Source organism: Nomascus leucogenys, unplaced genomic scaffold (genome assembly GCF_006542625.1).
Source record: "Nomascus leucogenys isolate Asia unplaced genomic scaffold, Asia_NLE_v1 001102F_54143_qpd_obj, whole genome shotgun sequence".
In the NCBI taxonomy this organism is placed as follows: domain Eukaryota; kingdom Metazoa; phylum Chordata; class Mammalia; order Primates; family Hylobatidae; genus Nomascus; species Nomascus leucogenys.
In genome coordinates this window covers 21,806-47,105 of record NW_022097566.1, presented here as the reverse complement: position 1 = coordinate 47,105, position 25,300 = coordinate 21,806, and the positions used below count along the sequence as shown (strand labels likewise).

The window sequence follows — 25,300 nt, the reverse complement described above, 5'->3', positions numbered from 1 at the left end:
TAAATGTTTGATGTCCTTTACACTCAAAGCATCCAGTTTGGTCTCTGAGTATTTACGGTGGAGTGCGAGGGTGGAAGTTCTTCGTGAGCTTGGAGCAAGTTGGGACTTTTGAATCCCAAAGCAAAACAGAAAATGATCCACACAATTTATCATATCTATGTTTGTTCAATTTTCCTAAGAGAAACATGTTTCCAGCAACTACACGAGACTATAAATTAAAGTGTTTTGAGTCTCTGACTACTGACTCACTCAGCCCAGGGAGCCGTGAGAGCTTCGCAGCATCCTCTATTTTAGGACTGGGCTTTTCTTCATGACCTTGCTCCTTCTGGTCTCAGCTAAGTGGAGATGCAGCCAGCCCGATGATGTTCCACTGGGCGCTGCAAACCCCCCATCCACTGCAGAAAATATGTAGCTATGAATGTATCAAAAACCTCAAAGCTATACAAGCCTCCTCATGCACACCAATGTGTATCTCTAGGTACATAATACAAAGTGGAGTTAGTGGATTATGAATGATGTTCATGTTGGAATTTTTTATTTCCGTAGGTTTCTGGGGAACAGGTGGTGTTTGGTTACATGAGTAAGTTCTTTCGTGGTGATTCGTGAGATTTTGGTGCACCCATCACCCATGCAGTATACACTGAACACAATTTGTAGCCTTTTATCCCTCACTCCCTTCCTACCCTTTCCCCCTGAGTCCCCAAAGTCCACTGTGTCATTCTTACACCTTTACATCCTCATAGCTGAGGTCCCACTTATGAGTGAGAACATAAAATGTTTGGTTTTCAATTCCTGAGTTACTTCACTTAGAATAATAGTCTCCAATCTCAACCAGGTCGCTGCAAATGCCATTATTTCACTCCTTTTTATGGCTGAGTAGTATTCCATCGTATATATAAAATCACAGTTTCTTTATCCACTTGTTGATTGATGGGCATTTGCGTTGCTTCCACAGTTTGGCAATTGTGGATTCTGCGGCTATAAACACGCGTGTGCCCATACATTTTTCGTATAATGACTTCTTTTCCTCTGGGTAGATACCCAGGAATGGGATTGCTGGATCAAATAGTAGTTCTACTTTTAGTTCTTTAAGGAATCTCCACGGTGTTTTTCCATAGTGGTTGTACTAATTTACATTCCCACCAGCAGGGTAGAAGTGTTGTTCCCTTTTCACCACATCCACACCAACATCTATTGTTTGTTGATTTTTTTATTATGGCCATTCTTGCCAGAGTAAGGTGCTATTGCATTGTGTTTTGATTTGCATTTCCCTGATCATTAGTGATGTTGAGCATTTTTTCATATGTTTGTTGGCCATGTGTATGTCTTCTTTTGAGAATTCTCTATTCATGTCCTTATCCCACTTTTTGATGGGATTGTTTGGTTTTTCTTACTGATTTGTTTGAGTTCATTGTGGATTCTGGACATTAATCCTTTGTCAGATGTGTAGATTGTGAAGATTTTTTCCCACTCTGTGAGTTGTCTGTTTACTCTGCTGACTGTTCCTTTTGCTGTGCAAAAACTCTTTAGTTTAAAAGTCCCAACTATTTATCTTTGTTTTTATTGACTTTGCTTTTGTGTTCTTGGTCATTAAATCCTTGCCTGAGCCAATATCTAGAAGAGTTTTTCCAATCTTATCGTCTAGAGTTTTTACAGTTTCAGGTCTTAGACTTAAGTCCTTGATCCATCTTGAGTTGTTTTTGTATAAGGTGAGAGATGAGGATCTAGTTTCATTCTCCCTACACATGGCTTGCCAATTATCACAGCATCATCAGTTGTGTAGGGTGTCCTTTGCCCACTTTATGTTTTTGTTTGCATTGTGGAAGATCAATTGGCTGTAAGTATTTGGGTTTATTTCTGGGTTCTCTATTCTGTTCCATTCATCTATGTGTTTATTTTTGTACCAGTGCTATGCTGTTTTGGTGACTATGGCCTTATAGTATAGTTTGAAATCAAGTAATGTAATGCCTCCAGATTTGTTCCTTCTGCTTAGTTTTGCTTTGGCTATGCAGGCTCTTTTTTGATTCCATATGAATTTTAGGATTTTTTTTTCTAATTTGATGAAGAATGATGGTGGTATTTTGATGGGAATTGTGTTGAATTTGTAGATTGCTTTTGGCAGTATGGTTGTTTTCACAATATTGACTCTACCTATCCATGTGCATGCGATGTGTCCCATTTGTATGTGTTGTCTGTGTTTTTTTTAAGCAGTGTTTTGTTTTGTAGTTTTCCTTGTAGAGGTCTTTCACCTCCTTGATTAGGTATATTTCTAAGTATTTTCTTTTTTTGCAGCTATTGTAGAAGGGATTGAGTTCTTGATTTGATTCTCAGCTTGGTCGCTGTTGGTGTATAGAAGAGCTACTGATTTGTATCCAGAAATTTTTCTGAATTATTTTATCAGTTCTAGGAGCTTTCTGGAGGAGTCTTTAGGGTTTTCTAGGTAAACAATCATATCATCAGCAAACAGCAACAGTTTGACTTCCTCTTCACCGATTTGGATGCCCTTTATTTCTTTTGTCTGATTGCTCTGGCTAGGACTTCGAGTACTATGTTGAAGAGGAGTGGTGAGAGTGGGCATCCTTGTCTTGTTCCAGTTCCTAGAGGAAATGCTTTCAACTTTTCCCCATTCAGAATTATGTTGGCTGTGAGTTTCTCATAGATGGCTTTTGTTTCATTGAGATATTTCCCTTGTATGCCGATTTTGCTGAGTTTTAATCATAAAGGGATGTTGGATCTTGTTGAATGCTTTTTATGCATCTATCGAGATGATCATGTGATTTCTGCTTTTGATTCTGTTTACATGGTGTATCACATTTATTGACTTGTGTATGTGAAGCCATCCCTGCATCCCTGGTATGAAACCCACCTGATCATGGTGGATTATCTTTTTGATATGCATTGGATTTGGTTAGCTAGTATTTTGTTAAGGATTTTAGCATCTATGTTCATCAGGGATATTGGTCTGTAGTTTTCTTTTTTGGTTGTGTCCTCTTCTGGTTTTACTATTAGGGTGATACTGGCCTCACAGAATGATTTGGGAAAGGTTGCCTGTTTCTCTATCTTGTGGAGTAGTGTGAATAGGATTGGTAACAATTCTTCTTTGAATGTCTGGCAGAATTCTGCTGTGAATCTGTCTAGTCCTGGACTTTTTTTGTTGGTAATTTTTGTATTACCATTTCAGTCTTACTGCTTCTTATTGTTCAAGGTATCTAATTCTTCCTGATTTAAGCTAGGAGGGTTATATCTTTCCGGGAATTTATTCATCTCTTCTAGGTTTCCTAGTTGATGGGCATAAAGGTGTTCATAGTAGCCATGAATGATCTTTTGTATTTCAGTGGTGTCAGTTGTAATAGCTCCCATTTTGCTTCTAATTGAGCTTATTTGGATTTTCTCTCTTCTTTTCTTGGTTAACCTTGCTAATGGCCTATCAATTTTATTTATCTTTTCAAAGAACCAGGTTTTTGTTTCATTTATCTTTTGTATTTTTGTTGTTGTTGTTGTTTCAATTTCATTTAGTTCTGCTCTGATCTTGGTTATTTCCTTTCTTCTGCTGGGTTTGGGTTTGGTTTGTTCTTGTTTCTCTAATTCCTTAAGGTGTAACCTTAGATTGTCAGTTTGTGCTTTTCAGATTTTTTATGTAGGCATTTAGGGCTATGAACTTTCCTCTTAGCACCGCCTTTGCTGTATCCTAGAGGTTTCGATAGGTTGTGTCATTATTGTCGTTCAGTTCAAAGAATTTTTTTTTTTTTTGAGATGGAGTTTCGCTCTTGTTGCCCAGGCTGGAGTGTAGTGGCACAATCTCGGCTGACTGCAACCTCCACCTCCCAGGTTCAAGTGATTCTCCTCCCTCAGGATCCCGAGTAGCTGGGATTATAGGCATCCACCACCACGCCCAGCTAATCTTTTGTATTTTTAGTAGAGATTGGGTTTCACCATGTTGGCCAGACTGGTGTCGAACTCCTGATCTCAGGTGATCCACCGGCCTCGGCCTCCCAAAGCACTGGGATTACAGGCGTGAGCCATCGCGCCTGGTCCCGAAGAATTTTTTAATTTCCATCTTGATTTCATTTTTGACACAGTGTCATTCAGGAGCAGGTTATTTATTTTCCATGTATTTGCATGGTTTTGAAGGTTCCTTTTGGAGTTGATTTCCAGTTTTATTCTACTGTGGTGTGAGAGAGTGCTGATATAATTTCAATTTTCTTAAATTTATTGAGGCTCATTTTGAGACCTATCATATGGTCTGTCTCGGAGAAAGTTCCATTTGCTGTTGAATAGAATGTGTATTCTGCAGTTGTTGGGTAGAATGTTCTGTAAATACCTGTTAAGTCCATTTGTTCCAGGGTATAGTTTAAATCCACTGTTTCTTTGTTGACTTTCTGTCTTGATGACCTGTCTAGTGCTGTCAGTGGAGTGTTGCAGTCCCCCACTATTACTGTGTTGCCGTCTATCTCATTTCTCAGTTCTATTAGTAATTGTTTTATCAATTTGGGAGCTCCAGTGTTAGGTGCATATTTATTTAGGATTGTGATATTTTCCTGTTGGACGCGGCCTTTTATCATTATATAATGACCCTCTTTGTCTTTTTTAACCACTGTTGCTTTAAAGTTTATTTTGTCTGATCTAAGAATAGCTACCCTGCTCGCTTTTGGTGTCCATTTGCATGGAATGCCTTTTTCTACTCCTTTACCTTAAGTTTTTGTGAGTCCTTATGTGTTAGGCATGTCTCTTGAAGGCAACAGATGGTTGGTGAATTCTTATCCATTCTGCAATTCTGTATCTTTTAAGTGGAGCATTTAGACCATTTACATTCAATGTTAGTATTGAGATGTGAGGTATCATTCCATTCATTGTGCTATTTGTTGCCTGTATACCTTGGGTTTTTGTGATTTTGCTGTTTTTTTTTTCATTGTATTTTTGTTTTATAGGTCCTGTGAGATTTATGCTTCAAAGAGGTTGTGTTTTGATGTGTTTCCAGGATTTGTTTCAAGATTTAGAGCTCCTTTTAGCAGTTCTCGTAGTGCTGCCTTGGTAGGGGTGAATTTTTTCATCATTTGTTTGTCTAAGAAAGATTGTTATCTTTCCTTCATTTATGAAGCTTAGCTTTGCTGGATACCACATTTTTGGTGGATAATTGTTTTGTCTGAGGAGGCTGAAGATGGGCCCCAATCCCTTCTAGCTTGTAGGGTTTCTGCTGAGAAATCTGCTGTTAATCTGATAGGTTTTTACTTTGTAGATTACCTGGTGTTTTTGTCTCACAGCTCTTAAGATTCTTTTCTTCATCTTAACTTTAGGTAACCTGATGACAATGTGCCTGGGCAATGGCAATGATCTTTTAGCAATGAATTCTCCAGGTGTTCTTTGAGCCTCTTGTATTTGGTGTCTAGGTCTCCAGCAAGGCCAGGGAGGTTTTCCTCGATTATTCCCCAAAATAAACTTTCCAAACTTTTAGATTTCTCTTCTTCCTCAGGAATGCTAATTATTCCTAGGTTTGGTCATTTGACCTAATCCCAGACGTCTTGGAGGCTTTCTTCATATTTTCTTATTCTTTTTTCTTTGTCTTTGTTGGATTGGGTTAATCTGAAGACCTTGTCTTTGAGCTCTGAAGTTCTTTCTTTTGCTTGTTTGATTCTATTGCTGAGACTTTCCAGTACATTTTGAATTTCTCTAAGTGTGTCCAATGTTTCCTGAAGTTTTGATTGTTTTTTATTTGTGATATCTATTTCCTTGAATATTTCTCCCTTCACTTCTTGTATCATTTTTCTGATTTCCTTACATTGGGCTTTGTCTTTCTCTGGTGCCTTCCTGATTAGCTTAATAACTAACCTTCTGAATTCTTTTTCAGGTAAATCAGGGATTTCTCCTTGGTTTGGATCCATTGCCAGTGAGCTAGTGTGATTTTGGGGGGTGTTAAAGAGCCTTGTTTTGTTATATTATCAGAGCTGGATTTCTGGTTCCTTCTCATTTGGATAGTCTCTGTCAGAGGGAAGGTCTAGGGCTCAAGGCTGTTGTTCAGATTCTTTCATCCCACGGGGTGTTCCCTGGATGTGATTCGTACTCTCCATGTTTCCTAGGGATGTGGCTTCCTGAGAGCTAAGGTATAGTGATCGTTATCTCTCTTCTGGATCTAGCCACCAAGTTCAAATTGTTACAAAGTTCAGCTGGAGGTTTCCTTCTCCCTGTGGCCTTTTTCAGGTGCCTCTGGCAGCCCTCCTGAAGCACCCCTGTGAGGCGAGGTGAAAATGGCTTCCTAGGGGACCCAGAGAGCCCACAGGGCTTTTCCAGCTGCTTCCTCTACTCCTGTATTCCACTCGGCTCTCTAAATTGACTCAGCCCCGGGTAAAGTCAGAATCTTCTTCCGTAATCTAGACCTTCAGGTTCCGCAGTGGGGGTGCATGTTCGGGGTGGACCATCTCTCCCACTTCCGCAGTTTGGGCACTCACAGTATTTGGGGTGTCTCCCGAGTCCTGTAGGAGCCATCCGCATCCTTCAGAGGGTCTGCGGGTTCTCTTGGCTTTCCTAATGTATTCCTGCCGTCGTTCTGGAGCAAAAGTTCACGACGTGAGCCTCCACACACTGCTCTGTTTGTCCGAGTGAGAGCTGAAATCTAGTCCTGCCTCTTGTCCGCCAGGATCCGTCACAAAAAATCCTCCTCATGTTGGAATTTTAATAGGTACTCCCAAATTTCTCTGCAGCAATGAGATGGTGAATTGTATTTTCTAATTGATTACTTCTCAGCAATAATTAATCTTACATAATTCCTATTATTTTCCAATGCAGCAAAGAAGAAAACCTTGAATTTTACATTATTGGCTTTAAAGCCTGTATCTGTATCTCTTTTGTTGACCTAAAGCAAGAAGCTGAGGTACAAAATACATTTTAGAGCGTTTACTTGAGCCAAAATGAGAATAGCTGCCCAGAATACTTAGACACAAATAACCTTAGATGTCAGCTTTGTTAGATCTTTGTTGCAAACAGGTTTCAAAGGCGAAAAAGGTAGACAAGGAGTGAGCCTTGGTCCTTCACTCTGTATGATTGCTTGGCTTTTCATTTTGTTTACGGTGCCATTATTCACAAATTTAGGTCGATTTTAGTCAATTTTTTTTTCTTCTCTATGACATCTAAATTGTTATCTTACTGAGCAGGTCTTCCTTATCTGATATATATAATAATATATATATAAATAAATATATTTTTCTATATTTTATTTTAAACATATTAAGAACTGGGCTTGATATACAACTTTGTTTTATTAGGAATCTACTTTGTGTAGATAAAATACTGCTTTAGTGAGTAACATTTTAAAAAGCCATGGTGAGAGCAGTATCCTGGCTCTGTTCCTTAGATAAAGGGCATGATTCTGATGTTTTTCCTCACATACGGTGTCTACTAGGAATTTCTGCTAGACAACTTCAGTTAGAAATGTGCAAATCTTTGTTTGTAATTTCCCAGGAATTTTAATGAGGCTTGTGGGTTCCAGCTTTACTCAATGCCTTCCCAGCATCGGCGGGGGAGGCCACAGGGCTTCCACTTCACTTCATTATCGTATGAGCTACACTGGTAGATTTCCATGGCCTGCATGATGGTGATGCAGGTTTTCATTTATTCTTGGATTGAATTTGCTAATACTTTATTTGAAATATTGCATCTCTCTTCATAAGCAGAGTTGTGCTACAGTGCTCTTTTCTGACACTGCACCTATTTGGGTGTTACAAACACACCAGCAATTGACAGTGGTCAGGGGCTGCCCATTCTTTTACTACGCTCAGGATTACCTTGTGTAAAATCAAATTTGGGTTCTTTGTTTTGAACAACTGGGAGAACTTATTTGTGACTCTGGTCCTGATAACCTCTGGGGTGGCAGATCTTTAGTTATGGGCTCCGTTCTGGGTGCAGTTAGTCTATTCGAGCCCATAAGTCTTTCCTGTTCTTTATTTTCTGTTACTTTCCTATTACGCCTTTTCATCTACTTCACATTTCTCACTCTCTTATGGTAACAGCAAGTTGAGTTACATTCACTGTGTTGTGCTTTTCGACAAGTGTAGTTAAGACTATGTATTTTCCTATGACCACCCCCCACACACAGATTTTGATACATGGTCCTTACATTGATGTTAGTTCAAAATAGGTTTTAATTTAAATAAGAACTTCTTACATTAAACTTGAGCACCCACATGTAAGTGTAATTTCACATAAATGTAAAACTTAAACTGTGCCTGACTCTCCTGACACGTGGCTCTTCCTCTCCATCCCTCTTTGCTAGACTCTCCTCCTCCTCACTCCCGTGTTCTCCACTCATGCCCCTGCCCCCAAACCAGATCACTTGACTCCCAAATGTTGATATTTGAAGTGTGTGTGTAGGGGGAAGGGGGCGTGATAAATGAAACTAGAATCGTAAGAAGCTGGTGTAGACAGCATAGTGGGTTCAAAGGGATTCACTGGGCACCCCGTTTTAATCAGCATGCCCTTGCTGTGATCTGAGTGCTCATGGCATGCCCTTCCCATGATCCTGATGTTCATGGTGTGCCCTTCCCATGATCCTGATGCTCATGGTGTGCCCTTCCCATGATCCTGATGCTCATGGTGTGCCCTTCCCATGATCTGAAAGTTCATATCTCATGCCCTTCCCGTGATCTGAATGTTCATAGCATACTCATCTCATTCTTTGCGTGCTCATAGTATGCTCTTCCTGTGATCTGAGTGCTGATATCATGCCCTTCCCATGATGCAAATGCTCACAGCATGCACTTCCTGTGATCTGAATGCTCATAGAGTGCCCTTCCTGTGATCCCAATGCTCATGGCGTGCCATTTCCATGACCTGAATGCTCATGGCATTCCCTTCCTGTGTTCTGAATGCTTATAGAGTGCCCTTCACATGATCTCAGTGCTCATGGTGTGCCCTTTCTGTGATCCAAATACTCATGCTATGTCCTTCCCTTGATCCAAATGCTCATGGTGTGTCCTTCTGATGATCTGAGTACTCATAGTGTGCTTTTCCCACGATATGAGTGGTCATGGTGTGCCCTTTCCATGATATGAATGCTCACTCGGCTACACCTAAAGAAGTCATGCACAAGCATTTTCTCTTGAATGCTGTTAACATAAACAAGACTATGCTGAGTACACGTTCTGTATCTTGGATTCTCACTCAGTAGTGATGCGTCCTGGAAATTCCCCCAATGGAGCTCCAAGTCCTCCCTGCTCACGGCTGGACTGTTCCACACTCCGGGTCACAGCCATGGGTGTGCCCTTCTGTGTTGCAGCCTCTGCCACAATGTGGATCACCAGAAGTGACACGGCCAGGTTGGAAGGCAGCTTTAGCACTGCTGTGCTGGTACTACTGTCTAAAAATCCTGTGACCCTCACAGCAACGACTGAGTGTACCCCTTACCCACGTTCGCCATCCACGCTAGCAACAGCCTTGTTTTTTTCTCATTTTTTTCTGCTTGTTTGGCGGCAAAAGAAAAAAAAGAGATATTTTGTTGTTACATTAGTTGCTTTCCCTGAATGTTAGTGAATTTTAAACTTGTCCTTTATTTTTTTTTTTTTTGGCAATTTGTATTTGTTCAACAAATGATCTGTTCATAGCCTTTGTCCATTTTTCTACTATTTGACTGTTAATTGATTTTAATTGCTCCTTTCCACTCTAGATGTTAACTCTCTCTCACTTTTCTTACGAATAGTTTTCTCCAGCCCCATCAATACAGAACTGTCAGTATGAAGCACTTTCATATTTTATAAGGCCAGGTCTACTTATGTGTTGGTGGCTTCTAGGCTCGGTTTTGGTTCAGGAATCTCCTTTGCTCGAAGTCAACAGTGACCTAACCCTAACCCTAACCCTAACCCTAACCCTAACCCTAACCCTAACCCTACCTGGGTGGTATTGCAGCATGGGTTTCCATTCCTTTTGCACAGTGGACAGTCTGGGTGTGTTTTATTCCCATCCAGATGGAAAACCAGCTGGTTCTGCCCTCCTTCTCCCCACAGGCCTAGATAATGCTTTGTCACTAGAGAACTGGGGTGCGCTTCTGGGCTCTCTGTCTTCTTTTATTAACAGATTCATCTGTTCTTGTTGACAACACTGTGTGGACTTGGTCATAGCGGCCTTATAGTATATCCTATTATCTGTCAAGTCAATACTGCATCACTATTCTTTTCCCTAGTTTATTAAGGAATAAATAAATAATGGAATTTGTGTCTTCATATAAACTTTAAAATTAATTTATCCACTTCAAAATGAAAAAGTACTATCATTATTATTCTAAATGAAATTGTATTTAATTTATACATTCATTTAGAAAGAAAGGATCTTTTCCCAAATTTTTTGTATATTTAATGATGTTTTATGATTTTCTTTTTGTAGATCATGTGATTATTTTGTTAAATTTACACACCTGATTTTGATAAACTTTTTTGTCATTATGAAAGGGATTTTTTTTTCTCCATTACCGTTCATGGTACTTTGCTAAAGAACAAAACAAAAAGAAAAGAAGGAAAAGAACAACTTTATACTTTTCCACAGATTGAAGACACTTTTTAAAGAAATGTTATCAAGTTTTTAGAATTTTTAGGTGTTGTAGACATCTAGCATAGCATTAAGGAAAAAAGATAATTTTATTATGTTTTAAATCTTATTTTCCCTTATAGTAGTTTTACCAGCTCTTATTTTATTTTCTAGACTTCGGTCTAACTGAGGTAGTACTGAGTACCAACAATGATAGTAGATGTTTCTGCTAGTCCTTAATTTTAAATTAAATTGTTCCATTGTTTCACTGCTCGAGATAATATTTGTTATTGCTTCTACATTATATTTTAGCAATTCCAATCTATTCTATTCTATTTCTGTTTAACCAGGAATGGTAAGTAATAGTAAATTGTGTTACTGCATTTTAAGTACCTGTGATATTAATTTTTCTTCTTTAATTTGTTGACACCCTGGATAATATAACCCTATTCTCCAACATGGAACCATTCTGTGAACAGATTCTATTTGACTATGATAATTGCTGTTTTGATTGGCTGCCCTATCTTTTATTATTTTATTTAGAAGGGGATATTGATCTGTATGCTCTGTCCTTGTCCTGTTTTCATCAGAGGCCAATACAAAAGTTTCACTGACTCTGCAGAATGCACTGGGGCCCTTTTCATCTTTTCCATGGCTGAAATAGTTTGAGCAACCTTGGAGTTACCTATCCTTTCGAGATTTCATAGAAATCCACCGTCAGTGCCATCTGACCTCTGGATTTCTGATCACCTTGTCTATCTCTTCCATCCTCATTGTCCATTGGAGTTTTACATTTCTTCTTGGAAAAACTGTGGTTATTTCTATTTTGTTAGGGAGTCATCGATCTGTTCTTCATTTTCCAACGTGTTGCCATGAAACCGCATATACAGTCGCTCCTGATTCTTCTCATCTCCTGCGTGCCTAGCCCTGCTCCTCTCTCACTGCAAATCCTGCCTCACTCTGTGCCCTTGCTTTGTTTTCCACGCTGGGTTGTGAAGCAGGGCTTCATGTTTTCTTCCCACCAGGTCTTTTATTCATAGTTAATTATTTTAACTTCTGCATGCATTAATTTAACTTTGTCATTTATTTTTGCTTTAGCTCTCTATTCCTTAACTAAATTCTTAAAATAGCTACTTAATTTCTTTATTTTTGTTGTTCTTATGAAAGCAATTTAAAGAGCACAGATTTTCTTCTGAGGAAGGCTTTGCTGGTGTGCTTGAATTTTCTTAACAAGCGAGTTAACTTTTCATTGATTTCTAGAGAGAATTTTAGCTCTTCTTGAGTCTCTTTGAATCAGTGAGTAGGAGAATTTGCAGCTCCTTGTTATTTATTTGTAATTTTATTATTATTTGTGCTCTTCAATTTAATTCCTCTATTTCCTCCTATTCTTGTGGCCGCTGGGCCTGTATAATCTGAAGAGCGTGCACTGAAGTTCCTGCTGTCACAGTTTTCTTGGCTTTCCTACTCTTTTGCTGAATTTCAGCTCCTGCCTGGGTTCCCTACTGGCCACAAGTTCTCACCTCCTCTACTCTGAGCCTCGCAGGCCTCCCTGAGGGCTCTCAGTGGAAGCGCTTTTTTTTTTTTTTTTTTTTTTTTTTTTTTTGAGAGGGAGTCTTGCTCTGTGGCCCAGGCTGGAGTACAGTGGCCCAATCTCGGCTCACTGCAAGCTCCGCCTCCGGGTTCATGCCATTCTCCTGCCTCGGCCTCCCGAGTAGCTGGGACTACAAGCGCCCACCACCACGCCCGGACAATTTTTTGTATTTTTAGTAGAGATGGGGTTTCACCGTGTTAGCCAGGATGGTCTTGATCTCCTGACCTCATGATCCGCCCACCTCGGCCTCCCAAAGTGCTGGGCGCCCACCTCAGCCTCCCAAAGTGCTGGGATTACAGGCGTGAGCCACCATGCCCAGCCAGAAGCGCTTTTTTAATGCATGACCTGTGGACCCTGTGCTGGCTCTGAGCCAGGGCTGGGGCGTCCTCGCTGCCCCGACCCCCAGCTGGCCTTGGGCTGCACAGCTGCCAGGCCTGGGCGCTGCCCAGAGGGGTTCTGACGGCCTCTGCTTTGCTGCTTCACCACAAGGCCGACTCCCTCTCACCTACATTCTTTCCGCTGCACCTCCTGTGCCTGAGTCCACCAGGAGCTCGGCCTGTCTCCCTGCACCGCGCTGCACGGAGCGGCTAAGCCCTGAACAGCTGCTGGCTCGCTGGGCGCATTTCCCTAATTGACCCCAGGTCTTCTGTTCCTTCCTCCTCCTCAGTGCCCGGGCCGCGCTTTGCCCCAAGAGGAGCTTTTCCCTTATTTTCACTGGGAATAATAATGTCCTATTACGAGAAGACCCTGATCTTCAGGAAGAGTCTCTTTCGGGGTCTGTCCAACCCCGGCGATCTTGTGATTCTGGACGAGCGATTTAACCTCTTAAATCAGATAACGCCCAGGGTAGGCCCTGACCCCGTGACAACTCCCCAGGGAGGAAGAGCTGCCAGGGAAAGGGCACATGCTCTCTGCAGCCCACAGAGCTCGCCGGCATCCGGCATGGGTGACTCTTCCCAGGAAACCTGTAAATCTGGAAATAATGTTTTAGATCTCCATGTTACAGATGAGAAGATGGAAGCTGGCCACAGCCAGAGCTGGAAGGCCACCCAGGGTCTCCTCACTCCCCTCGAGCTGCCTTTACACTAAACAGTGATGCCCCCAAAACTCGGAGACCGTTTACTCATTGTGCTCCTAAACCAAGTCCATGGCACTGGAAAGAAAGAGGTCAGCTCTTCCGAAAGTCAGAAAATAAACCAGACCGAGGATTCCATGAGCAGCTAGAACAAGTCTGAGCAGGAGCGAGACTGGCTCAGGCCAGGAGCATCAGAGCTTTGGGGAGATGTGGACTCCTAGGATGTGGGGTCCATCCTCTGGGTTCAGCCTCTTCCAGGCAAGAGACTACCGGTGAGCAGGCCAGGGGGGAGGTGGGGGGCGCTGGCTGGACCGACCCCTGCAGCCTCTTCCAGGCAAGAGACCACCGGTGAGCAGGCCAGGGGGAAGGTGAGGGGACTGGCTGGACCGACCCCTGCAGAGAGAGGACTGGAGGGGCAGAAAAACGTGCGGTGCTGTGGGGTCGTCGCCGGCCTCGAGCTTCTAGAGTCTTACAAATGGTGCGCGGGGGCCCTGGGTGACCTTGAACTCCCCTTTGCCCGCAGCTCCCGGAGGAGGCCCGGCCGGCCGCGGGCGCCGCCTGTCTGCCCTTCTACCGCTCTTCGGCCGCCTGCGGCACCGGGGACCAAGGCGCGCTCTTCGGGAACCTGTCCGTGGCCAACCCGCGGCAGCAGATGAACGGGTTGACCTCATTCCTGGACGCGTCCACCGTGTATGGCAGCTCCCCGGCCCTGGAGAGGCAGCTGCGGAACTGGACCAGCGCAGAGGGGCTGCTCCGCGTCCACGCGCGCCTCCGGGACTCCGGCCGTGCCTACCTGCCCTTCGCGCCGCCACGCGCGCCTGCGGCCTGTGCGCCCGAGCCCGGCATCCCCGGAGAGACCCGCGGGCCCTGCTTCCTGGCCGGGGACGGCCGCGCCAGCGAGGTCCCCTCCCTGACGGCGCTGCACACGCTGTGGCTGCGCGAGCACAACCGCCTGGCCGCGGCACTCAAGACCCTCAACGCGCACTGGAGCGCGGACGCCGTGTACCAGGAGGCGCGCAAGGTCGTGGGCGCTCTGCACCAGGTGCGCGGGGTGGTCCTGGGCGCCCTGGGTGGCTGCGGCAAAGGCGGGGGCGCCTCGTGTGGGTGTGCAGAATCGTGGCTTCTGTGTCTCAGGTACTTGCACAGCCATCATGGTCGCCCACATGGGTGTGCTCCAGGTCGTGGGGCCCTGTGTGGGTGCGCAGTCATGCTGGGCGCCCTGCATGGGCGTGTGGAGGGTCATTGTGAGCTTCTGTGCAGGGGCCGAAGGGTAACTCCGGAGCCGGCGGCCCTCGGGGGCCCCTCTGTCCCACCTGCTTACCCTCCAGCCAGCTGGTGATTATCCCACCAAGACACCAACAACCACAGCCCCCCAACAATGACATCCAGGCCACCCAGGTTTCCCGGTGCCCACAGCCAAGCTACGTGCTTTACAGATTTCAACTCATTTAATAATTCCCAGAACAACCCTTGGAGGTGGGTGGACCAGGGGTGCTGGTGTTTTTGTATTTCCGAGACAATGCAGGAATGAAGAACCGACTCTGTGAGGATTCTGAACTAACAAGTTAGAGTCTGTTTTATACCTTTCTTCATTGTATGACTCTCTTAAGTATCACATTAGAGGGTCTTGAATGGAGACTCAAGTTGGCCTTTTATTAATTGTGTGATGGAGAAAAGCACTTACGCACCTAGAAATGTGGTCCCTGACTCTAGGGGTCTCACGGGGTGGTTATGAAGAAGGATGGGCTGTTTTATACTGAGAGTCACCATGTGTGTCTGTTGCACCAGGCCCTGTGGCAGCCTGGGCATATCCTGTCTGCAGTCCTCGCCGGGAGCCTGCGGGGAAGGGCGCGTCAATCCTGTTCTAAAGGAGGCACTGGAGCCCTGTCCGAGGAGGCACAGGGGCTGTGTGTGGCACCGGCTGCTCCCGGGCACCATGCGCCCCTGCCGCTTTCTGGCCTTCACTGCACTGGGGTCCAGGCCCCAAAGGTCAGAGCGGAGGGCCTGGGAAGCCCCCATGCGCTGGCGTTAACCCTTAGTTCCTGGGTGGCGAGGGGACCTGGAGCTTCCTGGAACAGGGGCTGGCAGCAGCAGGCCCTCAGGCTTCTCCAGCAAGCACGGCAGACGAGCTCACTGTCCTAACGCACATCCACACAGCAGTGCTTGGCGGGGAGCATCAGCCGGACGGAGGAGGCTTATGTGGGTGAGAAGATCGAGTTAGAAATGAAAGCAGGAACCTTGTCACCGTGTGAAGTAGAAATCATCAGGCACCCATGTGGCTTTCAAGCAGCGACTCAGATACTTTCCTGCTTCCTTGTGCAAACAGGAATGTAAACCCAGGAGCTGCTGAGCGGTGGAATCCAGGTCCTCGTCTCAGTGAGCCTGGACTTCCCGCCACACGCGTGGGGAGGCAGACCCCAGACGGCTGCCTTCTCCCCTCTGCTCATCCCCCTGAGGCCTTTGGCGCTCCTGTTTGCTTCCTTGCTTCTTCTGTGCCCCTTCCCTGACTGCGACCTCCACGGGGAGACATTCATCCATTTAATTCTTTCTTCTCAGGACCCACAATTTGCCAGGTTGCTTCATAAATATATGTTGAATTTGTGAATGAAGTGGAATCTCAAAAATAATTCTGGAAGTCCTGCCCTGCTGTCACCTCAGGAGCAGGATTTGGTTTGAACCTTCTTTGAGTGAGAACCTCATCCGGCCCAGGGAGCTGTGAGAAGAGCAGCTGCCTCTGATCCCTGGAGCCCGTTCACAGAGCAGGAAACGTCCAATTGTCATGCACTCATTGTCTTTCTTCTCCATGGAGTTCTGGGATTATTTAGAGGCATAAATTATTACCAGGCCCTGTCATTGTAGATTAGAGACAGTTTAATTCCAAATTACCGAGAATCCCACTGACCTAGAAATAATGACATTTGGTTGCTGTGGCTGTGGCTGCTGCTGCTTCTTCTCCTCCTCTTCCTCCTTCTCTTCCTCCTCTTCTTCTCCTCCTTCTTCTTCCTCTTCTTCTTTTTTTTTTTGAGACAGAGTCTCACTCTGTCACTCAGGCTGCAGTATAGTGGCGAGATCTTGGCTCACTGCAACCACTGCCTCCTGGGTTCAAGTGATTTTCCTACCTCAGCCTCTCAAGTAGCTGAGACCACAGACATGTGCCACCACTCCCGGCTAATTTTTGTATTTTTGGTAGACGTGGGGTTTTTCCATGTTGGCTAGGATGGTCTTGAACTCCTTTCCTCAAGTGATCTGCCTGCCTCAGGCTCCCAAAGTGCTGGGATTACAGGCCTGAGCCACCACGCCCAGCTGCCTTTTCATATTATTAATGAAATAATAACAACAGCAACCAATAGGAAGAGAGTTCTTCTCTGTTTCATATTTACCTTCCTCAATTCATTTTCTGTGTGTTCTGCTTTTAAAAAAACTGTGAACATTCTTTTCTTCTTGGTTTTACATTTCACTTTTGAATTTCCTTTTGTATTTTTTTCAGTTAATAGGTCCTCTTTGGTGCTTTTTGCAAAAACCTTTGATACATTAAAATAATAAGTTGTGTTTAACGTGTCGATAGAGCCACTGCTGCGACTTCCAGCCATATTTGAAAGATCCGCGGTGGCCTGGAAGGCTCATTTTTCTCTCCCTGGTTCTACCGACTCATAGTTTGGTGACTTTGTAATCTGGATCTCTCTTCTTCTGAAAAACATTAGATAATGAAAAGAAATGCCAGGGCAACTTCATGAAAGAGAAATAGCATCCCCCCTCTATCACCCCCCAAACCCCCTACACACACACACACACATACACACACACACACACACATACACACACGAGCCAGCCAGGGCCAGGCTGATGCACACATCAGCAAGAGGCAGGAAGGCTCAACTCAGAGCTGGGAGTCACAGCTTTCTCCTCCATCTGTCCACACCACGTCCCTCCTCCTTCATAGCAAGAGGCGGGAAGGCTCAACTCAGAGCTGGGAGTCACAGCTTTCTCCTCCATCTGTCCACACCACCTCCCTCCTCCTGCATCCGTCCACACCACCTCCCTCCTACTGCGTCTGTCCTCCCCACCCCCACTCTAATTTGTCAGGGCCCAACCACAGCCACCCCCACTCTGAGGATCTTGGCTCCTCTAATTTCTTCTGTAGAAAGCTGAGAGCTATCCCCTCCCTCAGCCCTGGGCCACAGGACTTCTGCTGTGGGCATCTTTGGGAGGGATCTGCAGGGCTGCCCTCTGCTGGTTTCTGGGATCCAGCATCTCTCGGGGGACTTGCACGTAGGAAGGGCTGATAAAGTTCTTGCTGGCTTGAGATCCCACAGGACCCCGGTTCCATAAGCCCTGCTTCCCACCAGGAGGGACCGAAGCTCTTGCCCTTCAATCCCAGCAAACCCTAGCTGCTCTATGGTGTGTCATAAAACAAGAACTCACAATCAGTTGCTCACTTTGGTGATAACTTTTGTGTTCTGCAGACAAGAAAAGAATGAGAAAGGAAACCCTTCCCAGCACAGGTTGAGGGAGGCAGAGAGGAGGCAGCCATCCTCGGGGGGTGTGAGGGAGGCAGAGAGGAGGCGGCCATCCTCGGGGAGCCTGGGTGTGCCATCCAGGCAGCATGGAGTTTAAGATAAAGACATCCCAAACATCTGGCGTGGATGTTTTCTATGCCCTGGCCATCAGATAGCAGACCTATTTCTGGAGCACAGCCTTGATTTCCCCAGATATCCAGGGACCCACAGAAGCTTTGCTTTGGATGTGTGTGGAGGTAGAACCAGACCCCGGAGGGACTGCAGATCTCCCTGGACATCCCCATCCTGGGCAGGCAGATCCACGTCTCGGGGCAGGGGCTGCATCCCCGGGCCACTCGGCTGCCGACCTTTGCTGTAGCTGAGTACTTTTTCAGATTGGTTGCTCTTCCAGAGCAAAGGAGCAGATGGATAAAGCCATGCTTCCAAGGCTGGAAAGAAAGAGAAAGGGCCATTTCTGCAGTGGGTGCTGTTGCTGCCCCACCCAGACCCCTTTATCTGCAGGGCCCCATCCCCCAGTGGCCTCCAATGTTGGCTGACAAAGTCTCCTGGTCGTTCCTCCAGGGGTAGCTGTGGAGGCTGCCCCCTGCCCTGCAGGGACAGCCAGGCCCCTGCCTCAAGGCTGGACCAAGCCCAGGTGCGCCACGCTGCAGGGCTTCCTATGGAGGAGCACAAGCCAGGCCTGGCTGTGTCACGTCCTTGGGGAGCTGGGTATCTGCTCAGCCTTCTCCCGAGCACCCGCAGCAAGCACATGGGAGCCTCTTATTGGACTAATAGGGCATGTTGGAGAAAATGCTGAGTGATGTTGTTCTGCATAGAGCAGGGTGGGTGACTTTGAAAGCAGTCGAGAGTCAGGAGGTTCAGAGGAGCCTGTGCCAGGGGCTACGCGGCTGTTTCCCACCATCGGTGACAAGGATCACATCTCCAGGTCTCTTCGTCCTGGTCTCCCCGTGTGCTGGGGTCCTGGCTTCCCGTCACCTTCACGCCCATCATTTTCCCAAGTGTGGACCTTTCAGTCATTCCCGCTGGTGAGTTGTGAAGGCAAAGAAATGGAGAGTGGCCACAAGTCAGCACCTGGTGGCTTTGGCAGAGGCTGTGGGGAACCAGGAGGCTGGGGTGAGAGCAGACATGGAGGAGCAGCTTGAAGCAGCTTGGGAAGATGAGGCCTCTACGTGGCACCACCAGCAGAGGAAGAAGACGTGGCCCACCTGGGAGGTGAGCAGGAGGGGCACCTGACAGCGACGATGCCCAGGTCTGACAGTATGGTGTCCACCCAGGTCCAATAGTTCACAGTAACCATTTCCCCCATGCGACAGGTAAAGAAATACCAGAAGCATTTGCAGAAGAATTGCCATGAAAATTCCAGAGAGCTGTTTACGAGGTTCAAGTGTCTTCTTTTTCTCTTTTTGAGAAAGCATCTCCTCCATCACCTGGAAGTGCAGTGGCACAATCATAGCTCACTGCAGCCTCAACCTCCTGGGCTCAAGCAATCCTCCCACCTCAGCCGCCCAAGTAGCTGGGACTACGGGTGTGCACCACCACACCTGGCTAATTTTTAATTTTTAAAATTTTTTTGTAGAAACAGAGTCTATGTTGCCCAGGCTGGTCTTGATCTTGGGCTCAAGCAATCCTCCCACCTTGGCCTCCCAAAGTGCTAGGATTACAGGCGTGAGCCACCATGCCTGACTCAAGATTCAAGTTTTAAGGCCCCACTGGTCAGAACAAAGGGTGCTTCTGCCCAACCTGAGGACGGCTCCCAGGGGAGGCTACAGTATCTGAGCCCAATCACTTACCCGGGACATTTCAGATCAGATGAGGAGCCAGTGGGGAAGAGGAGAGACACACTGTTCAGAGCTCTGGCAGGTCGGACACTGAGGAAGCGCAGTGTCTGCAAGGCTCTGATGAAGGGCACAGGTCTGCTCTGTCAGCAGCTGGCTGGGCATGGGTGAGCTGCTGAACCTGAGGCTCAGGCCTCAGGAGTTCTCTGCCTGTGCCTGCTGTACCCCCTGGCTCACAAGTCAAACTTCAAGTAGGCAAGAAGGGGAAGAGGTGTCTTCCTTAAAATAGCTTGCACTTGAATTTGAAATTGTCTCAGTCCCTGGGCTAAAAAGAGAGAGGCCTTTTCCTTTCTATTGTAGTGAGAAGAAACCTCAGAAGGTGCTGCCTGAGTTCTGAATGTGGGAAGGACACAGACCTTCTCATGCAGTTGGGAGGAGCCCCTTGGACACCTGTGTGGTTCAGAAACGTTGCCAAATAAATTGCACCTGAGGTGGAGAGGCTGTTTGCACGATGAAGTCAGAACTACTCTCTAGGACGCTGACCCATAGCACGATGCTTCTCACCAATGGATGAACTAGCACAAGGATGGAAACCCCACAGGGAAACATTTGGATGCTGCCTTTTCCTCCTTGTCTGTCCAGGTCTCCGAGGTGGAGCAGGACAGCGGGGGGCAGGTGCGCCCTCAGTAAAGGCCCAGACCACACAAGACTCACGGCTCTCCCTGGTCTCCCTGAAGGGCCAAATTATGTGCTTAGGAAATGCATTCTGACACCTGGAAGGAACATATTACAAGTGTGTAAATAATATTGGTTATTTTTAAACAATCTGCTTGCCTTCCTAAACTGGTAAGCTAAAAGAGAAGATTCATATTCTAGAATTATTCCTATTATATTTCATTTGGATGCAGTTTATTGACCAAAATATTCCCCTTAAATACCAAAACAACTTGACACTGATTTTTCTGTCTGAAAGAAACACTGTTAAACCTGAAAGTAGAATCTTGGTACATAATTCTCCTGGGACCATGTGTCAACTCGTAATTTCCAGGCAGGCCCTATGATTGCAACTGTAATTTTCCATTGACAGAGCTCTCTGCCGTACAACATGCTTTGATTTAATCCTCACGAAGGCTCTAGGAATTAGGTATCATTGTTGCTTTGTAGAAAAGGGAACTGCTCCCAACTGTCAATCATCCAGCCAGGAGTCGAGCTGCCCAGCCTGGCCCGGTGACCGTTGTTGGCTCCACAGAGGCGCTGTCTCTTGCCACTGCCAGCCCCATCACCGCCCTGGGAAGGAGGCGCTCTAGTCAGCCCTATAAACGCACCTCCTGAATATCCATGAAAAAGATCAACAAGAAGACCTTTCTGGGAAGTTCAGCTGAGGCCTTTATTGCAAGGCGAGAAGGTCCAGCTTCCTGGGGATGTCAAGAAAGACGCTCTTCCCCACTGCCGCTCGAGGCGACCCTCCTCTGGTATCCTGGGCCTCACTGAGATGCTTTTCCTTTCCGCACAGATCATCACCCTGAGGGATTACATCCCCAGGATCCTGGGACCTGAGGCCTTCCAGCAGTACGTGGGTCCCTATGAAGGCTATGACTCCACCGCCAACCCCACTGTGTCCAACGTGTTCTCCACAGCCGCCTTCCGCTTCGGCCATGCCACGATCCACCCGATGGTGAGGAGGTTGGACGCCAGCTTCCAGGAGCACCCCGATCTGCCTGGGCTGTGGCTGCACGAGGCCTTCTTCAGCCCATGGACACTCCTCCGCGGAGGTGAGTGACTGCGGTCCCTGCAGCTGGTCCCCGTGAAGTCTCCCTTCTTTTTTTTAATTTTTTTTATTATACTTTAAGTTCTAGGGTACATGTGCACAACATGCAGGTTTGTTACATAGGGTATACGTGTGCTGTGTTGGTTTGCTGCACCCATTAACTCGTAATTTACATTAGGTATTTCTCCTAATGCTATCCCTCCCCCTGCCCCCCACCTCACAACGATGGGGTGTGATGATCCCTACCCTGTGTCCAAGTGTTCTCATTGTTCAATTCCAACTTATGAGTGAGAACATGTGGTGTTTGGTTTTTTGTCCTTGTGATAGTTTGCTCAGAATAATGGTTTCCAGCTGTATCCATGTCCCTGCAAAGGACACGAACTCATTCTTTTTTATGGCTGCATAGTATTCCATGGTGTGTATGTGCCACATTTTCTTAATCTAGTCTATCACTGATGGACATTTGGCTTGGTTCCAAGTCTTTGCTATTTTAAATAGTGCCACAATAAACATATGTGTGCATATGTCTTTACAGTAGCATGATTTATAATCCTTTGGGTATATACCCAGTAATTGGATCGCTGGGTCAAATGATATTTCTATTTCTAGATCCTTGAGGAATCGCCACACTGTCTTCCACAATGGTTGAACCAATTTACACTCCCATCAACAGTGTAAAAGCATTCCTTTTCTCCACATCCTCTCCAGCATCTGTTGTTTCCTGACTTTTTAATGATCGCCATTCTAACTGGTGTGAGATGGTATCTCATTGTGGTTTTAATTTGCATTCCTCTAATGACCTGTGATGATGAACATTTTTTCACGTGTCTGTTGGCTGCATAAATGTCTTCTTTTAAGAAGTGTCTGTTCCTATCCTTTGCCCACTTATTGATGTGGTTGTTTGTTTTTTTCTTGTAAATTCATTTGCATTCTTTGTAGATTCTGGATATTAGCCCTTTGTCAGATGGGTAGATGGCAAAAATTTTCTCCCATTCTGTAGGTTGCCTATTCACTCTGATGGTAGTTTCTTTTGCTGTACAGAAGCTCTTTAGTTTAATTAGATCCCATTTGTCTATTTTGGCTTTTGTTGCCATTGCTTTTGGTGTTTTAGTCATGAAGTCCTTGCCCATGTCTATGTCCTGAATGGTATTACCTAGGTTTACTTCTAGGGTTTTTATGGTTTTAGATCTAACATTTAAGTCTTTAATCCATCTTGAATTAATTTTTGTATAAGGTGTAAGGAAGGGATCCAGTTTCAGCTTTCTGTATATGGCTAGCCAGTTTTCCCAGCACCATTTATTAAATAGGGAATCCTTTCCCCATTTCTTGTTTTTGTCAGGTTTGTCAAAGATCAGATGGTTGTAGATGTGTGGTGTTATTTCTGAGGCCTCTGTTCTGTTCCATTGGTCTATATATCTGTTTTGGTACAAGTACCATGCTGTTTTGGTTACTGTAGCCTTGTAGTATAGTTTGAAGTCAGGTAGCGTGATGCCTCCAGCTTTGTTCTTTTTGCTTAGGGTTTTCTTGGCAATGCAGGCTCTTTTTTGGTTCCATATGAACTTTAAAGTAGTTTTTTCCAATTCAGTGAAGAAAGTCATTGGTAGCTTGATGGGGATGGCATTGAATCTATAAATCACCTTGGGCAGTATGGCCATTTTCATGATATTGATTCTTCCTGTCCATGAGCATGGAATGTTTTTCCATTTGTTTGTGTCCTCTTTTATTTCATTGAGCAGTGGTTTGTAGTTCTCCTTGAAGAGGTCCTTCACATCCCTTGTAAGTTGAATTCCTACGTATTTTATTCTCTTTGTAGCAATTGTGAATGGGAGTTCACTGACTTGGCTCTCTGTTTGTGTGTTATTGGTGTATAGGATTGCTTGTGATTTTTGCACATTGATTTTGTATCCTGAGACTTTGCTGAAGTTGCTTATCAGCTTAAGGAGATTTTGGGCTGAGACAAGGCGGTTTTCTAGATATACAATCATGTCATCTGCAAACAGGGACAATTTGACTTCCTCTTTTCCTAATTGAATACCCTTTATTTATTTCTCTTGCCTGATTGCCCTGGCCAGAACTTCCAGCACTATGTTGAATAGGAGTGGTGAGAGAGGGCATCCCTGTCTTGTGCCAGTTTTCAAATGGAATACTTCCAGTTTTTGCCCATTCAGTATGATATGTGGTTTTGTCATAAATAGGAGTGGTCATAAATAGGAGTGGTGAGAGAGGGCATCCCTGTCTTATGCCAGTTTTCAAACGGAATACTTCCAGTTTTTGCCCATTCAGTATGATATGTGGGTTTGTCATAAATAGCTCTTATTATTTTGAGATACGTCCCATGAATACCTAGTTTATCAAGAGTTTTTAGCATGAAGGGTTGTTGAATTTTGTCAAAGGTCTTTTGGCATCTATTGGGATAATCATGTGGTTTTTGTCGTTGGTTCTGTTTATGTGATGGGTTATGTTTATTGATTTACATATGTTGAACCAGCCTTGCATCCCAGGGATAAAGCCGACTTGTTCGTGGTGGATAAGCTTTTTGATGTGCTGCTGGATTCAGTTTGCCAGTATTTTATTGAGGATTTTCACATGGATGTTCATCAGGTCTCCCTTCTTTCTTACGACTCATCGCAGCCATGCAGACCTTCCGTATGGGCACATTTGCTGACCCTACACAAGGTTTTTAATATATGTGGGGAAAACAAATGTGTTTAAAGCATTTTAAAAGGCTAAACTGGGCCAGGCACAGTGGCTCACGCCTGTAATCCCAGCACTTTGGGAGGCTGAGGCAGGTGGATCACTTGAGGTCGGGAGTGTGAGACCAGCCTGGCCAACATGGTGAAACCCCGTCTTTACTAAAAATACAAAAAAAAAAAAAAGTTAGCCGGGTGTGGTGGTGGGTGCCTGTAGTCAGCTACACAGGAGGCTGTGGCAGGAGAATCGCTTGAACCTGGGAGGCAGAGGTTGCAGGTGAGCCGAGATCTTGCCATTGCATTCCAGCCTGGGCAACAGAGTGAAACTCCATTTCAAAATAAAATAAAATAAAAATAAAAGGCTAAACTGTTCTACAGTTATGATCAGCACCACCATCTTTAGAATGTTAATGATGGGTTACCTTTGGAAGTTAAATATTTGGGAGAAAATTATCCTATTCCCCCAATTAGTTTTTTGGAAGGGTTATTTTTAAGCCTCCCCATTTTTTCTTTATATTCCTTTCCCAGTACTCTGTATGTCTTTCTGGGAGCTTCTACCCTGTCTCAAAAGTTGACCGGCTCCAGGTGTAGTGGGGAGTGGGGAGGGCAGGGGTGCTGCAGTGTGTCCAGCGATACCTGCTTAGATGACAGCTGAGTCATGCACAGTGCGCCAGAGAGGCAGGGGCCGGCCTGGCCCTCAGCAGGTGCCCGGCATTTGAAGACACCCAGGTCATCCCCCACAGGACGATGCACGTCGTGATTTCTAAGTCTTCCTTTTGGGCATCTTAAGGCCAAACTGATCCTTTAAAGACTCTGGTGGCATGCAGTGGTGGGTTCACGTGCCATTGAGAGAGAGGAACCCTGACAGGTGGTGGGGCCTGCTTTCTACACGGGGCCTTTGGAGATGACAGCAACAGTGGTCCCCAGGCACCCTGGCCACCCCCTCAGCTAAGCTGAGTCTTCCTTTCACTGTTCTGGATGTTAGAATTCAGCAAACGCTTCTTTTTTTTTTGTAATCTTTCTGTTGCTGAGAAATAAAACAAAAAGCTTTAAAAACTGGTGGGCTCCTTCTCCAGACCCCTTTCTGAGGGTCCATCCCCCATGAGCCTCATCATCAGTGCCAACCCAGTGGTTCACCCGCCAGCAAGGGCAGTGTCCTGAGGACATTCAGGAGACTCTGGAATCACACAAGCTGAATTCATGAACTTACACGAAGATTTGCTAAGGATAAGATTGAGATATTGGGCCGGGCGCAGGGGCTCACGTCTGTAATCCTAGCACTTTGAGAGGCCAAGGCAGGGGGATCACCAGGTCAGGAGATTGAGACCATCCTGGCTAACATGGTGAAACCCCAGCTCTACTAAAAATACAAAAAGAA

At 45.5% G+C, this 25,300-nt stretch overlaps 1 protein-coding gene across 1 annotated transcript in view; it reads left to right on the top strand.

Moving 5' to 3' along the window:
* LOC115834294 (thyroid peroxidase-like) overlaps window positions 1-25,300 on the top strand; it is a gene marked incomplete at both ends in the record, with an annotated part of 49,555 nt that overhangs the window by 5,701 nt on the left and 18,554 nt on the right. Inside the window, 2 exons of the mRNA XM_030809062.1 lie at window positions 13,696-14,214; window positions 20,978-21,236. Coding sequence (XP_030664922.1) covers window positions 13,696-14,214; window positions 20,978-21,236 — 778 coding nt within the window. The remainder of the gene's footprint in view (window positions 1-13,695; window positions 14,215-20,977; window positions 21,237-25,300) is intronic.